Source organism: Corythoichthys intestinalis, chromosome 12, assembly GCF_030265065.1.
Source record: "Corythoichthys intestinalis isolate RoL2023-P3 chromosome 12, ASM3026506v1, whole genome shotgun sequence".
NCBI lineage: Eukaryota > Metazoa > Chordata > Actinopteri > Syngnathiformes > Syngnathidae > Corythoichthys > Corythoichthys intestinalis.
In genome coordinates, this window is record NC_080406.1 from 12,734,156 (window position 1) to 12,750,759 (window position 16,604).

At 42.4% G+C, this 16,604-nt stretch overlaps 1 protein-coding gene across 11 annotated transcripts in view; it reads right to left on the reverse strand.

The window, feature by feature from the left end:
- Nucleotides 1-16,604, reverse strand: part of LOC130927168 (PTB domain-containing engulfment adapter protein 1) — a 118,199-nt gene that overhangs the window by 25,582 nt on the left and 76,013 nt on the right. For 10 of the 11 annotated variants that reach the window (XM_057852795.1, XM_057852792.1, XM_057852799.1 and 7 more), the window contains exon 3: nucleotides 1,485-1,546. In XM_057852795.1, coding sequence (XP_057708778.1) covers nucleotides 1,485-1,546 — 62 coding nt within the window. Of the gene's footprint in view, nucleotides 1-1,484; nucleotides 1,547-14,209; nucleotides 15,086-16,604 lie in introns of those variants that run through there. The other variant, XM_057852793.1, reaches the window with a different exon arrangement.

The following is a 16,604-nucleotide window of genomic DNA, read 5'->3' on the forward strand; positions in this document are numbered from 1 at the left end:
TAGAATTGACATACTTGGCCGTCAATGGCATCAATCGAAGTAAATGTCATTGGAAATGAATGGGAAATTTGGACGTCCATGGCCGTCAATGGCATGGACTTCCATAAGCGTCAATGGAATCGGGATTATTTGCGAGACACGTACTATTGATATCTGGTCATTCCCTTTTGATTTGGGGACATTGTTTTTTTTTTTTTGCCATTGAAAATGAATGGGAAATTTGGACGTCCATGGCCGTCAAAGGCATCGACTTCAATATGCGTCAATGGAATCGGGTATGTTAGGGGGACACAGCCTATTGATGTCTGGTCATTTCATGTTTATTTGGGGACATTTTTTTTTTTTTTGCCATTGAAAATGAATGGGAAATTTGGATGTCCATGGCCGTCAATGGCTTCGACTTACATATGCGTCAGTGGAATCCAAGAACATTGGCATCAATAGAATCGACAAACATCGCCGTCTATGGCATTAAACAAAAGAAATGCCTCTGGAAATGAATGGGAAATTTGGACCTCCATGGTCGTCAATGGTATCGACTTCCAGATGCGTCAAAGGAATCCGAGTACATTGGCATCAATAGAATCGACATACGGGCGAAGGGAACATTTTTCGGTGTCATTCCCAAAAGTCCCTGCGTCTCGCAAAAATTCCGGTTGTTTCGATATTACATATCATATGCAGAACGTGTAAAACCAGGATTAAGTACAGCGGTAACACTACAAACATGCAAAATAGTACAGAAATCTGTGAAAACGTATATCGGTTAAAATAAGTCTTATTTCTAAAGGCACTTCGTTTGTTTTCCAGAAAATGTGTAATTCATTCCACCAGTGTAAATTGTGTTGTATTGAATAGAAATAAGTTCATCCTTTGAAAAAGCCAATGTTTTTGCACCTTCTTGTGAAAAAGAGCAGCTTAATGTTAGCTTTGTGTTGTATAGGCATTTTTCCATTGTTTCTGCTGGCTCAATAGGTGCTTGGAAATAAAACGTAAAGGACATAAATTTGTCTGGCTGCTTTAATTAATGAATACTGGCAAATATACTGTACCTTGCTCAAAAGTATGAAGTAGCCACAAAGTAACAAAAAAAAATCATGAAAGGTAGGGGGGAAAGATGCATCGAAAATTGTGATTGTTAATTCCGTGAAGATCGTTCAATAATCGAATCGTAGCACCCTGAATCGTAATCGTATCGAATCGTGGGGTGCCTTAGTAGATGGCACACCCCTAATACACACAGTATATAAACTGTAAAAATACCACACATGATACTTAAATATTTAGCGGGACAGCGTTGGAGGTGAATTACTGTAATTCGACTACTTTCAAAGCACAATTCCAGGACTTGCCCTTTAAATATGGTAGTGAACTCAAAAGAAATGATTTTATTCATGTTTGTGTAACCTGAAAATTAATTTATTACCTCACTGTTAGCAACAGTGAGGTAATAAATTAATCACACAAGTAAGAGTGGCACATACCTTGGCATTGTATGCTATGTAATGCTTGGCCAGGGCCTCGGGTGTGTGCATCCATGATTTCTCTGAAAACAAAACAACAGAAAATTAACATTAGTACTCGTAAAACCAGGTTATTAGTTTCTACAACACAATTAGCGCTGCAGCTATCGATTATTTTAGTAGTCGATTAATCGATGAACTAGTTGGTTCGAATAATCGAGTAAACGGATAAGGAATGAAAAAAATTAAAATACCTGAGCTGAGCATCAAATGGTATGAAAAAAATTAATGAGGATCTACAAAAACAATAACAATTGGCTAACTTACATTCCAAAAGTACACTAGCTTAAATGCTATAAAATGCGAACATTTTTTTTTTTTTTTTAACAATGCTCTTAACAAATGGTTCCAACACATTTTCCCACTAAAACAGCTAAATATACCGAAAACTAAATTAATAAATTCATTAAAAAAAACATCACCTTAAACAAAAACTGAGCTCATGTTGTTCTTAACTCATTTGCTCCCAAAAACGTATAAATACGTTTGTGTCAGTGTCCCAAAGATGTATTTATACGTCTTACTTTTTTTTTTTTTTTCCAAAAAAGACATCTCTGGTTTCTGTTCAAATTTAGCTCCAAAGCACAAAGCTGACAATTCATTTTACAGCAATAAAACTAGCCACTGGAGGGCAGTAGCGCATTTGGTAAGACCCGCAACCCGATTCAACGGCAACGAACAGCCAAGCCGCATGGCTGGGGAGCCGGCGGAAGACGACCGAATGGATGCCAGGCGGCGGACGACCGAGCAGAACAACCAGTAGGACGCCCGGGTTGCCAGACGCTGGACGCCCGAGCAGAATGACCGGGACCACCAGTGCAGCGGACGATGCCTTTGAGTCCGTGCTGCTTGCGAGCGGAGGCCGCAGAGACTCAAAAAAATTAATCTTCATGAGACAGGCGGCGATGAGAGAAAAGTTTAACCGGCTGTCGCGGCTGGAACAGCGTCATCTTTCAGTTAGTTATGTGTAAATAAATTGTTACTTTGCTATCAAAAGCTCTATTTGTCGTGTTGTTTATCTTATTTTGTAAAATGAATACATTATTCAGATGTTTGGGATGTAACTAAAACAAAAAAATAGCTGTGTTAAAGTCAAAGTTGTGTTTGAAATGTATGCTTTCACAAAAAGCTCAATTTCTCTGTTTTTTCATCAGAAATTGGAAAATTGCTCAAACTAAGCTATTTTCTAATGCTGATTTCTAAAGAATCGAAAAAGATATGAACTAACTTTTTTTTCTGCTGAAAGAAAAAGAGTCTAATCTTTCTTTTGGTGGGTTTCATGTTTATATAGCAATTGAATTGAATTTTCTGTGGGCCTTGCAAAGTTAGTCAAAATCCAGTAAAATGGCCGGGAGCGAAGGGCCTTGCTCCGGTGAAAATGGCTGGGAGTGAATGTGCTAACAGGGAGCAGCTGGATTCAGCCATTACATGAGTTACGTCATAATCACTGTTGACACTAGAGGGCAGTGTGTCCACCTAAATTAATAAAACTAAATGCAAACACTTTCAAACAAACCAATACAACGCCATTTTTAATTAAACAAATACTCCAAGCAGCAAAATTTAATTTGAATATTTTTTCTAATCGAATTACTCGAGTTAATCGATTAATCGTTGCAGCACTTAACGCAATCTTGGGTTGCGGGGTGTTTTAAGAGTCATCAATTCTCTATCATTTGCTAAGAAGATAAATATTACATAAGTGTGTACCCTGCTTCAGTTACTTTACTGGTTCTTATGAAAAGTCTGCAGCAGCAAAAATAGTACAAGTAGTGCCTTGAGAGATGGGTGTAATAATGGGAGTGACATTAAACAGCTTGACATCTCTTTTATAAAGTTTTGTTCACTATGCCAAACTTTTGAAGAGTGATGAGTTGAGTCGTCAAGCACCATAAAGTGCTCATATAGGAAAACAAATTGTCATATCTCGAAATACTCCCGTAGTTCAGCTTGCTCGTATCTCAAAGCGCTACTATCCTTGTCACATTATGCGCTGCAGACAGTCACTTTTGAGTTAAACTTGATGATTATTAGGCATTGATCAGCAAGAACAGTCATTTATCAACAACTCGATACTAGCTCCTTTATTTAACTCTGCATCCATTAAAAGCTTATCAGTGTTTACAAGCACTCAACTCCACTGTGTAGTGTTGCTGAAGCTGTTGCAAACTCTTACAAGGTGAAAACAAATCAACCTGCCTGTCCTCTGCAAATGCATACTGATAAACGTATCATAATTAGTGTTCATTTGCGGATCCCTATTTGAAATCACCTAAGTTTTACATATTGTATTGTATGGTAACCAGAACAGTCCTAAAACTTTGGCTTGATATTGATGGTGAAGGAGATAGTAGCTTTTCTTGTAGATACCGTCTAACTGTTTGCATTATTCTAACACACTTAATATAATCAATCAGGGAATTGTATCGTTTCTTGTATTTACTGTTTGACTGTTTGTATTACTCAAACACACCCAATATAAAATAAATAGCACTTATACCATAGTTTAAGGAAAACAAGCAGAATATAGGGCATAAGAGATAAACAACGCCAAAATAATCATGGAAGCCCAACGTGTACGTCATGCAACTGACTAAGCAAGATTGACACTTACAAGTCCACATCTGCACCACCAACTCTCGCAATCAGTTCTCAAGGACAGTCCAGATCAAATGGCGGGACACCCTGTCCCAACACAAGGAACACCGGAGAACGCCCGAAATCCAACTGATAACTGACAAGACTCCAAGAGCCCCTTTGACGCTGAGGTGGCAAAATCCACAACTCTCGTTGCCCGGACAACGGCAACTCCCGAATCCTCCTGTCCAATCCATAAACAGACAATAATCCTAAACACACCCTTCTTCCTGCCCACAGCCCGCCTCGCGAGAGCCTTCAAAAGACTGAGTGTTTAACTAATCGTGGTCATTTTTTCTCGGGAACCTTTTGCTGACGTGTGATAGGGTGACCTTGCCTCTCCGCCTGAGTTTTTCTGTTTCGCCTTGCCGTTTTGATCGCTGTCAACCTGAATAAATTGTCAACTTGTTTTCGGCCTTCTTTAAACCTTTCAAAATGGAGTCCGTACAAAGTAGGAGTTGGAACCTCTTGTTACCTCACGATACGATACAATTTGCGATACAAAGCTCACGATAACGATGATCTGACGATATGGCGATACAACGATTATCGATACATTGGTCAAAAAATCATTCTAGGATATTCTACAAACAACTAATAAACACAAAAACAAGCTTCTGCTGGGAATTGGAATGAGTTTATCACTAGTAGACGTCCAATCCATTCGAATTGAATTTGAAATGGATTGAACGTCTATGGTCGTCAGTGACAGCCAATCCCAGGCAATGAGGTAATTTTGGGTCATTTTAGGTCATTTACCTGTTGATTTTCAGTTACTTCCTGTTGATTTATGTGTATTTCATGGGCCACTTTCTGTTTATTTTGAGTTACAGAACAGGAAGTGACCTGGGAATCACCCAAATGAATGGGCAGTGACTCAAAGTCAACAGGAAATGACCTGTAATTGCCCTAAAATGAACAGCAAGTGACCTGTAAATGTCCTAAAAATCGGACAGAATGACTGTGAATGCTCTGGTTTGGAATTAACAAAAATTCCCAGTCTAAATGGATTGGGCGTCGAGCAACGTCAATGCAGCCTTAGAGTTAATTGAGACACTATTATGGTGGAAGATTTTGGTAGAAACTTGTTGGTTCGTTTTACATTGGCACCTTTTTCAAACTATATCTTGATTCTTGGCAGGAGCATATCGATAACCTTTTTGGGATACAAAGTATCAGGATATATCACCATTTCGATATTTTGTCACACTACTAGTACAAAGGATTAAGACGAAGGTGAACGCGAGTTTAGCCTTCTGGCCGGATTGTTGGGTTCTCGCCGGCCCGGTTCAGCTGCCGCGATTCCGGCGGTCCTACTAGAAGGTCAGATTCCTTCAATGGCAATGAGAAAAGCTCACATGATGCAGACTGAGGGAGTAATGGCACTATCATCAAATAATGAGCCCACGACAGGCTAAGAAACTGTATGGTTTCAATCATTGAACGTTGTGAACGTTTTATGTTTGGCATTGTCACAACTGACTACACGACGACCAATTTGTATTTGTCTACCCTATTGTGGTCTTTAACATTCATCATCAACTCTAGGATTTACAAGGTTACATTTTCCATTCTGAGTGAACAATAAGTTTTCTGAGCATTCAGTTCATGAGAACAAAATAACCTCATTCAATGCGGTGCTCGGTCAATGACACAAGAGATGTAGTGCTCTCCATCATGCAGGATAACCTCCAAAAATGAGATGGGCTTCAGCATAGGCGGAGTTTGGCACTTTTGTGGCAGGGGGGCAAAATGTTGGTGACCCCGAAACGCAGTATCAGCAATAAAATTAACTTACACGATATATGCTTGGATAGTAGCTTAGTCCATGCTTGTACATACAGGCATACCAGCTGTGTGCGTGTGTGTGTGAGCACACGCGTTTTTCTGTCTTACTTAGAGGAGAAGTAGATGTTTTAACTGAATATTTCAGCCGGGAACATTCATAATGATACGTTGAAAATGAATGGTTTTTTTCCCCCCCATTATTTTTTAGGGTTAACGTCTTTAGTGGAGCAAACTAAAACTCCACTCACCAATTTGGCAGTGCTCTTCGGCGTTTCATGGTCCACATCTTTAATCCTAGGTTCTCACGTGTGCTATGCCCCTCGCCCCTTAATCTCCGCGTATGGGCTCCAGGGAAATCAGTAGTGTTCTTCGATAATGACTTTTTAACCGATGTTAACTGATAACAGATGTCCCACTATTGTTCAACTCTAAAAATCCAAAACCGATATCAAACCGACACAGACACTGTGGGGCAAACAAGTATTTAGTCAACCACCAATTGTGCAAGTTCTCCTACTTGAAAAGATTAGAGAGGCCTGTAATTGTCAACATGGGTAAACCTCAACCATGAGAGACAGAATGTGGGACAAAAAACAGAAAATTACATTGTTTGATTTTTAAAGAATTTATTTCCAAATTTGAGTGGAAAATAAGTATTTGGTCACCTATAAAAAGCAAGATTTCTGTCTGTCAAAGAGGTCTAACTTCTTCTAATGAGGTCTAACGAGGCTCCACTTGTTACCTGTACTATTGGCACCTGTTTTTACACATTATCGGTATAAAAGACACCTGTCCACATTCTCAGTCAGTCACACATCAAACTCCGCTATGGCCAAGACCAAAGAGCTGTCGAAGGACACCAGAGACAAAATTGTAGACCTGCACCAGGCTGGGAAGACTGAATCTGCAATAGGTAAAATGCTTGGTGAAAAAAAATCAACAGTGGGAGCAATTATTAGAAAATGGAAGACATACAATACCACTGATAATCTCCCTCGATCTGGGGCTCCATGCAAGATCTCACCCCGTGGCGTCAAAATTATAACAAGAATGGTGAGCAAAAATCCCAGAACCACACGGGGAACCTAGTGAATGACCTACAGAGAGCTGGAACCACAGTAACAAAGGCTACTATCAGTAACACAATGCGCCGCGAGGGACTCAAATCCTACACTGCCAGATGTGTCCCCCTGCTGAAGAAAGTACATGTCCAGGCCCATCTGCGGTTCGCTAGAGAGCATTTGGAAGATCCAGAAGAGGACTGGGAGAATGTGTTATGGTCAGATGAAACCAAAATAGAACGTTTTGGTAGAAACATAGGTTCTCGTGTTTGGAGGAGAAAGAATATTGAATTGCATCTGAAGAACACCATACCCACTGTGAAGCATGGGGGTGGAAACATCGTGCTTTGGGGCTGTTTTTCTGCAATGGGACCAGGACGACTGATCTGTGTAAAGGAAAGAATGAATGGGGCTATGTATCGAGAGATTTTGAGTGAAAATCTTCTTCTATCAGCAAGGGCATTGAAGATGAGACGTGGCTGGGTCTTTCAGCATGACAATGATCCCAAACAAACAGCCAGGGCAACAAAGGAGTGGCTTCGTAAGAAGCATTTCAAGGTCCTGGAGTGGCCTAGCCAGTCTCCAGATCTCAACCCCATAGAAAATCTGTGGAGGGAGTTGAAAGTTCGTGTTGCCCAACGACAGCCCCAAAACATCTCTGCTCTAGAGGAGATCTGCGTGGAGGAATGGGCCAAAATACCAGCAACAGTGCGTGAAAAGCTTGTAAAGCGTACCAGAAAATGTTTGGCCTCCGTTATTGCCAACAAAGGGTAGATAACAAAGTATTGAGATGAATTTCTGATATTAACCAAATACTGATTGTCTACCATGATTTGCAAATAAATTCTTTAAAAATCAAACAATGTGATTTTCTGTTTTTTTTTTCCACATTCTGTCTCTCATGGTTGAGGTTTAACCATGTTGACAATTACAGGCCTCTCTAATATTTTCAAGTGGGAGAACTTGCACAATTAGTGGTTGACTAAATACTTATTTGCCCCACTGTATATGCAGTCATGGACTTAACATATTATTTATCTATCCCAAGAATCTTAGTTTGGAGATATTTGATGCTCAATAAGCATAACTGCTGTGCTAAACTGTGACCAGCCCTTGTACAAAGGCAGAAGGCTTCTACACTCACTTTGAAACGAACATGCATATAGGCCCAAAACCGATACTGAAAATCCGATATCGATTATATCCGGTATCATTTTAAAATTGTTTTATCGGACGATGTTATCGGATACTCGATAATGTCGGACAACTCTAGACATCAGTTCAGCACACTTCTACTCACAACCAGTCGAGAACTGCTACTTTGATGTACAATGATTGCACTCACTCGCACTATAGTCATTTATGCAGTACATTTAACAGCTACTTATTGACCCTCAAATTACTTCCAGAGGTGATTAGCACTGCATAGCTTCAATCAACACACCCCGATTCAACCGTCTGGTTTGCTGCTTGTGAATAGTAAATAATCCCAAGCGAGTCTTCTGTTATAACAGAGTACTAATACAAGGTTTTGAGGACGTTACGAGGTGTAACTCTATGTCAAAGTCTATTGTTGCAGTTAATTTTTTTAGGCACAAAAGGGCATGTAGAGCCACGGTACTGCATGACTAAGCATCCAAATAGGATAGCTTAAAGTAGGGCTGTCAAATGATTAAAATTTTTAATCGAGTTAATTACAGTTTAAAAATTAATTAATCGTAATTAATCGCAATTCAAACCTTCTATAAAATATGTCATATTTTAATGTAAATTATTGTTGGAATGGAAGGATAAGACACAAGACCGACATATACATTCAACATACGGTACATAAGTACTGTATTTGTTTATTATAACAATAAAACAACAAGATGGCATTAACATTATTAACATTCTGTTAAAGCGATCCATGGATCGAAGGACTTGTAGTTCTTAAAAGATAAATGTTAGTACAAGTTATAGAAATTTTATACTAAAACCCCTCTTAATGTTTTTGTTTCAATAAAATTTGTAAAATTTTCAATCAAGAAATAAACTAGTAGCCCGCCATTGTTGATGTCAATAATTACACATTGCTCATGGGTGCTTAAGCCCATAAAATCAGTCGCACCCAAGCGCCAGCAGAGGGCGGCAAAACTCAAAAAAACACAAGTAACAAGTTGGCATTGCAATGTGCTGTCATTTTAATCTGTTTGAGCGGGGCATGTGCGTTAATTGCGTCAAATATTTTAACGTGATTATTTTAAAAAAATAATTACCGCCGTTAACACGATAATTTTGACAGCCCTAGTTTAAAGCAATACTAGGTAACCTTTCAACCTTTATAAAATATTTTCACAACATCTGTGATGATACGTCGACCGACAACTCTTTGAATGACACCTCTTTTTCATCTTGAGGGGGTCTGTATCGCTTTCCCGACACTAATTAACTTTGAGGAAGGGGGCAGGAACACTGCCACACAAAAAAACTACAAATGGGCTGACTGCTTTACGGCATACGTCACTTCCCCTTTCCGCATTTATTATAAAGACGCAAGTCTATGCGAACGCTTTCGCGTGAATTATGCAAAGATGGCAGAGCAACAAAAGAGACAAAAGGTTTTGTCCGAGGAGACAAAAAAAAAAAAAAAAAAAAAGGAAAAATAAGGCCACTACGATAAAAGGACACTCAAGAATAAACATTAGTCCGGCTTTCACTCGCTGCCATGACCACCCCCTCGGGGCGGTGTCGGAGGGCCGGTAGGGGAGTAAGGTACAAAATCAAACATTTCTTATTATCAACATCATCATATGCTATTGTTTAGCCACTACTAGATTAATTACCTCATTACTATTCATCCTTCACACAGCCGATGGAAACAGAAATGTCGTTAATCCATCTAAAGGCAACTGGGAGATCGTGATTTCACAGCACTGTGCGCTGGTCAGTGTTGTTAATAACGGCGTTAGAATATAACGGCGTTACTAACGGGGTTATTTTTGTCAGTAGTGAGTAATCTAATTAATTACTTTTCTCATCTTTTCAACGCCGATACCGTTACTGAGGCGGGAAAGGCGTGCATTACTATGCGTTACTATGTTGGTTGAATGACGCGAGAAATGTCTGAGAGAGACGGACTCACGGAGACAAGAGAGCAGAGCAGGAGTGGTGAGGAGGCAAGGGAGTTGTGATGCCGTTGCAAACACGATGCTAAGTAGTTCCAATAATACCTGACTGTAGCCGATAGCCTACAAACTACGCCCACATGATGCTACGGTAGATATCACATACTGTATATATAGAACTAGATGCAAATGACAGACACGGCGGCATTAGCAACATGTATAAAGAACTAGATGCGTTAGTAAACAGCCGCCATCTTAAAGCAGTAGACTTCTCAGGAAGGCTCTGTTGTAGAGAACCTTCCTAGCGAACCTAAGTAACTTCCAAAATCGGCAAAATCTTGACTTAAATCTATCTTTAAATGATGAAACAGTTTTAAAACTTACACATGTCGTAAGTAGAAAGAAGGCAACTAATACAATAACCGGGGCAATTTTAACAACTTGAACGGTTGATTCACAACAATAAATGACTTCCAAATATAGCAAAGGTTACTATCTAGTTATTGCAATATCCGCAATACCCCTGTGTATACTTAAGTTTAGGGTAAAGAATTGGGCTAGGGCCAATTGTCCCAAAAACCCTTTAAACTTCACATTGTGTGACCTTTTTTTCTTTTTTCTTTCTTTTTTTTTTTTTTTTTGAGAAAAAAAATAAAAATTATCACCAGTTACTTTGCCAATTAACTAACTACTCTTACATTCAGGTAAATGATTTACTAACGCAATTACTTTTTGGGAGAAGTAATTTGTAACTGTAATTAAATACTTTTTTGAAGTAAGATTAACAACACTGGTGCTGGTCCTCATGGGAAACGCCTAAAGGCAAAAACTACCGCCTTTGTCCACCTTGGTTGCTAAAATCGACCAAAACTGAAAACTTACCTAGTATTGCTTTAAGATAAAAAGGAAAGACAAAAGACATGTGAAATAAGGTAATGTGTTTTTTTTCTGCGGACTTCAATCAAAGTTAAAGCCCAGGTACTCTGTACTAATCAGGAGAAGAGGACAACAGGGACATACTAAGCAGATATAACGCATTGATGGGATTGTCTCTTCTCACACTCCAAGCACTATAATTGAGAAATGGTTACATCCTGTAGCGTTTTTTACCTTCGAAATTATTCCGTTCCGAGTCTAGTTAAGACTGTTTTCCGTTTGCACTAATTTGCTGTTTCAATGTTTTCCCATGCGTATTCTATGTTTACTTTGTCTGCTTCCTGATGTCTGGTCGACTCTCTTTTTTTTTTTTTTAGTCCGACTCAACTCCCTTGTTGCCTTCACAATCGGCTGCCTGAATTACTTTCCATTGTTAACGATGCCTTCTGTTGAGGTCAGCCTTGTACATGTCTAATATTGTGCAGTCACTTTATCTTTCAAGATTGTTAATGAATGCTTCAGGGAACTAAATGTAGTCTCAATGTCAAGGCTCTATCGGTCACAATTTTCAGTCAGGGCGGGTTCTCTTTGTCAACGCAGAGATCTTTTAATTTAGTATGATAGCTAGAGTGATGGCTGGCGCCCCGTTCATTGTGATATCATACTGAAACTATTGACTAATTATCCACTCTTTGTGAGAAGCTCTTCTCTAAGCTATGGTAGCTCAAAAAGGGGTTGTGTCTAGGCATGTGATGGTATGATCTTCTTTAGCCAAAATATCACAGTTTTTATCACGGTATTACAATTACATCTCTAAAATGTGTTAGTTTGATATATCTGGGTTTAGACAAAAAAACAAAAAAACAAAAACAAAACAAAAAAACACCTTTCTCCATTGAACAGGATTTTTATTTTTCAAAACATATTAGCTAATTGGAACATAAGGATAATCTTAAGTTAAAAAAAAAAAAAAATCTAAATTTAAATAAATTCAGTCCTTTTGGAGAGCCTAAACCCACAGCCACAGCTCAACATTATTACCCTCAGAACAAAAATAATAAAATAATTGATTACATTTAAAAATATATATATTATTTTCCATAAAAAGCACGTGTGTATGACTTGTATCATGTTTACATGAGAGTGACTGTGCCACAGTCATTGCGTGCTAAAATGCTTGCGCAACTGCATGCAGGTCACAGTGGTATTGTTAAAATGAAAGAAATGGCGAGAAGTTATTTTTGGTGGCCAGGATTAGATAAACAGATCGAAGAGACGGTAAAAAATTGTTCATCTTGCCAGAAGATTCGCAACAATCCACCTGCAGCCCCACTTCATCCTTGGGATTTTCCTCAGGACGCTTGGCACCGCATTCATATTGACTTTGCAGGGCCTTTTGAAAATCGAATGTTTCTGGTTGCTATCGATGCCCATAGTAAGTGGCCAGAGGTAGCTATTAGAGATGTCCCGATCTGCCGATCGATCGGGTCCGATCACGTCATTTTCAAAGTATCGGAATCGGCAAAAAAATATCGGCCATGCCTTTTTTTAATATATACAGTATATGTTTTAATTAAATCGTTTTCTAATTGTATTTAATGTTACAGACATAATATGTTACACTCATCCAGAGTCTTTAGGTTAGGCTTAAGGTAGGGTTATCAAAAACGATAACGGCGGCAATTAATTTATTTAAAAATGTGTCTCATTAATACATTTAACACTATTAATACATGCGCTGCACGACCCTCTCACTCATTGTCGCGCTCAATCTGAAATGACGTCGTTTTACCTATATAGAGAGGTAATAAAAGGCAGCGCAAAATGAGTAGAGTGAATTTTGGCAGCCTTTGGAACCTTTCTTCAATTGGCTAAAACCTTGCAATCCCTCTCCCTATGATTAGGAATATCATGGGAAGCAATGTGGGGAAGCAAGGTGGCAATTGATCTTTGTCTTAACACTAGGCCTGAACGATATATCGTTTAAACATCGCCATCGCGATGTGCGCATGTGCAATAGTCCCATCGCAAGGACGTGCGATAGTTTTTTAATTTCATTTTTTTTAATCCACAAACGTTTGTTTTGAGGAAGGAGAGGGGAAAAAAAGCGCACAGTTTCTCTTTCTCTCCAGCAAGTCATCGGCTCCTCCCCCTCCCCCTGCAACAGCGGAGTGGAGGGAGGAGGGGCCGAACAGCAGAGCGGAGGGAGGAGGGCCCGTTCTCAAAGTGAAAGCAAGCAATCAACACGTTGGAGGAGCAAGGAAGACTGTATCCAAAAGGAGTTTTGGAAGTATTTTGGCAAGAACAAGACTATAAGGGACAAAAAACAGCCCTGTCGACAGTGCCTCGCCATGGTTGCCTCAACAAGAAGTAATCTGTCAAACATGTGGGACCATTTAAAACGCAGGTATCTATGCATTCCTGCTACGAGCTCCCCATCAGAGGCTTTTTAGCACAGGTGGGAACATTGTTAAATGCCAACGTTCTTGTCTCAAGCCTGCTATAGTGGATAAACTAATAGTCTTGGCCAAAAACCTATGAGACCCAGTTGAGAATTGCTGAGCAAGGAAGGTGGACGATATGCAGACAAATACATAACACAGCTGAAGGAATGTCTTTTCTTCTTTTAATGTGACAGCTATCAGGAAGGCAGGAAATTTGGGAGTTAAAATGGTTCTGTTATTCATCACAGTTATTTGCAGTTATTCAGTTCAATTATTTACAAGTTCAATTGAGTTTGTTTCTTTTATATTTAAATTTATTGTAAACCGTATTTTTCAAATAACTATATATAGTGCAGCTGCACATAAAGTTTTGATACTTAATATTTTTGTTGAAATATTTTTACAACTTTGTTGCCGTTTTGCAGTTTTATATTGTTATATTTTGTGTAAACAACTCAGGGGACTAATGCACTTGCACTTTTATTAGTCAGATTTAATATTTAAGTTCAAATATGTTGACAACTTTGTTGTTTAACTGAGGTTTTTATGTATTGTTATAGTTTGTGAACTCTTTTGTCATATTTAATATTTTTGTTCAAATATGTTGACAACTTTGTTGTTTTACTGAGGTTTTTATTTATTGTTATAGTTTGTGAACAACTCTTTTATTTGTCATATTTAATATTTTTGTTCAAATATGTTGACAACTTTGTTAGGTTTTGTGTTTGGTTTCTCCTTGTGTGACTTGTCCTGTGATTACCCATTGCTCTCACCTGTGTGTGTTTTCCCAGTGTATTCGGCAATCTGCATCCACCTGTGTTACCCAGCTGTTCCTTGTCTCGTTATCCCTTGTCTGCTTGTGTATATATGCTCCCATTTTCTGTTCACTCCTGACTGCGTCATTGTCTATGTCTATGTCAATGTCTGTGCCTGCGTCAAAGTTGAAGTCCTGTCCTAGCCCTCGTGTTCGTCTCAGTAAGTTTTTGATATTCAGCCTTTGTTAGTGACCTAAGTTATTTGTTGATAGTTTTTTGATCACCACAGCCTTTGTTTTGTACTTTGTGCCTTTTGTTAGTTATCATTAAAGCCTTTTTGAGTTCTCTGCCACCTGCCTCGCTGCCTTTTTCGTTTTCCCTGCATTTGGGTCCATAACAACCTGCCTGCCTGCCCGTTCATTCCTGACAGAATGACGCAGCCACTAGTGGACCCAGCGGGAAAAATCCAGCACCGGCGTACACGCCGACGACCATCCGCATGTTCCCCTGATTATATTCTGCCTCGCCACGTTTTTTTAGATTCAGATTTTTCTGATTTTGAAGATCACGATTCATATGATTTCCATTCTGATTCCGACTCCGACCTGGATTTTGATTTCACGCCCTCCGTTTCCCCTGGTAATTTTTCTTTCCACCCGTCGCACTTTATATCCCGTTCTGAAATCTTGGCCAAAGACTCCTACCTGGGATCCCGGTGGGCCATCTATCGGGGACCCCCCCGGGGTGGTCTGCGGGGACGCCCAGGCTCACTGCGGCCTAATGGGGCTATTCTGCCGCCCCTGCCACCTGAAGGCCCTCAGCAAAAGCCTCGGCGTGGCCGTCAACGCCGACGGCGGGCGGCGGTGCTGACGTCGTGGGTTCCCGTTCCTCCCGCGCCGGCTCCACGCAGTCAAGTTCCTCCCGCGCCGGCTCCACGCAGTCAAGTTCCTCCCGCGCCGGCTCCACGCAGTCAAGTTCCTCCCGCGCCGGCTCCACGCAGTCAAGTTCCTCCCGCGCCGGCTCCACGCAGTCAAGTTCCTCCCGCGCCGGCTCCCCGCAGTCAAGTTCCTCCCGCGCCGGCTCCCCGCAGTCAAGTTCCTCCCGCGCCGGCTCCCCGCAGTCAAGTTCCTCCCGCGCCGGCTCCCCGCAGTCAAGTTCCTCCCGCGCCGGCTCCCCGCAGTCAAGTTCCTCCCGCGCCGGCTCCCCGCAGTCAAGTTCCTCCCGCGCCGGCTCCCCGCAGTCAAGTTCCTCCCGCGCCGGCTCCCCGCAGTCCAGTTCCTCCCGCGCCGGCTCCCCGCAGTCCAGTTCCTCCCGCGCCGGCTCCCCGCAGTCCAGTTCCTCCCGCGCTGGCTCCCCGCAGTCCAGTTCCTCCCGCGCTGATTCCACGCAGTCCAGTGCCCGCGCCAAAGTCCAAGCTGCCCGAGGTGCCCGTCCCGGCGCCTCGTCGCCTAGTCCCTGTCCCGGCGCCTCGCCGTCTGACCTTCGTTCCAGTGCCCGACGACTCCGCTGCTGTTCCGCCAGCAGACTCCTGCGACTCCGCTGCTGTTCCGCCAGCAGACTCCTGCGACTCCGCTGCTGTTCCGCCAGCAGACTCCTGCGACTCCGCTGCTGTTCCGCCAGCAGACTCCTGCGACTCCGCTGCTGTTCCGCCAGCAGACTCCTGCGACTCCGCTGCTGTTCCGCCAGCAGACTCCTGCGACTCCGCTGCTGTTCCGCCAGCAGACTCCTGCGACTCCGCTGCTGTTCCGCCAGCAGACTCCTGCGACTCCGCTGCTGTTCCGCCAGCAGCCTCCTGCGACGCCGCTGCTGTTCCGCCAGCAGCCTCCTGCGACGCCGCTGCTGTTCCGCCAGCAGCCTCCTGCGACGCCGCTGCTGTTCCGCCAGCAGCCTCCTGCGACGCCGCTGCTGTTCCGCCAGCAGCCTCCTGCGACGCCGCTGCTGTTCCGCCAGCAGCCTCCTGCGACGCCGCTGCTGTTCCGCCAGCAGCCTCCTGCGACGCCGCTGCTGTTCCGCCAGCAGCCTCCTGCGACGCCGCTGCTGTTCCGCCAGCAGCCTCCTGCGACGCCGCTGCTGTTCCGCCAGCAGCCTCCTGCGACTCCGCTGCTGTTCCGCCAGCAGTCTCCTGCGACTCCGCTGCTGTTCCGCCAGCAGTCTCCTGCGACTCCGCTGCTGTCCCGCCAGCAGTCTCCTGCGACTCCGCTGCTGTCCCGCCAGCAGACGACTCCGCTGCTGTCCCGCCAGCAGACGACTCCGCTGCTGTCCCGCCAGCAGACGACTCCGCTGCTGTCCCGCCAGCAGACGACTCCGCTGCTGTCCCGCCAGCAGACGACTCCGCTGCTGTCCCGCCAGCAGACGACTCCGCTGCTGTCCCGCCAGCAGACGACTCCGCTGCTGTCCCGCCAGCAGACGACTC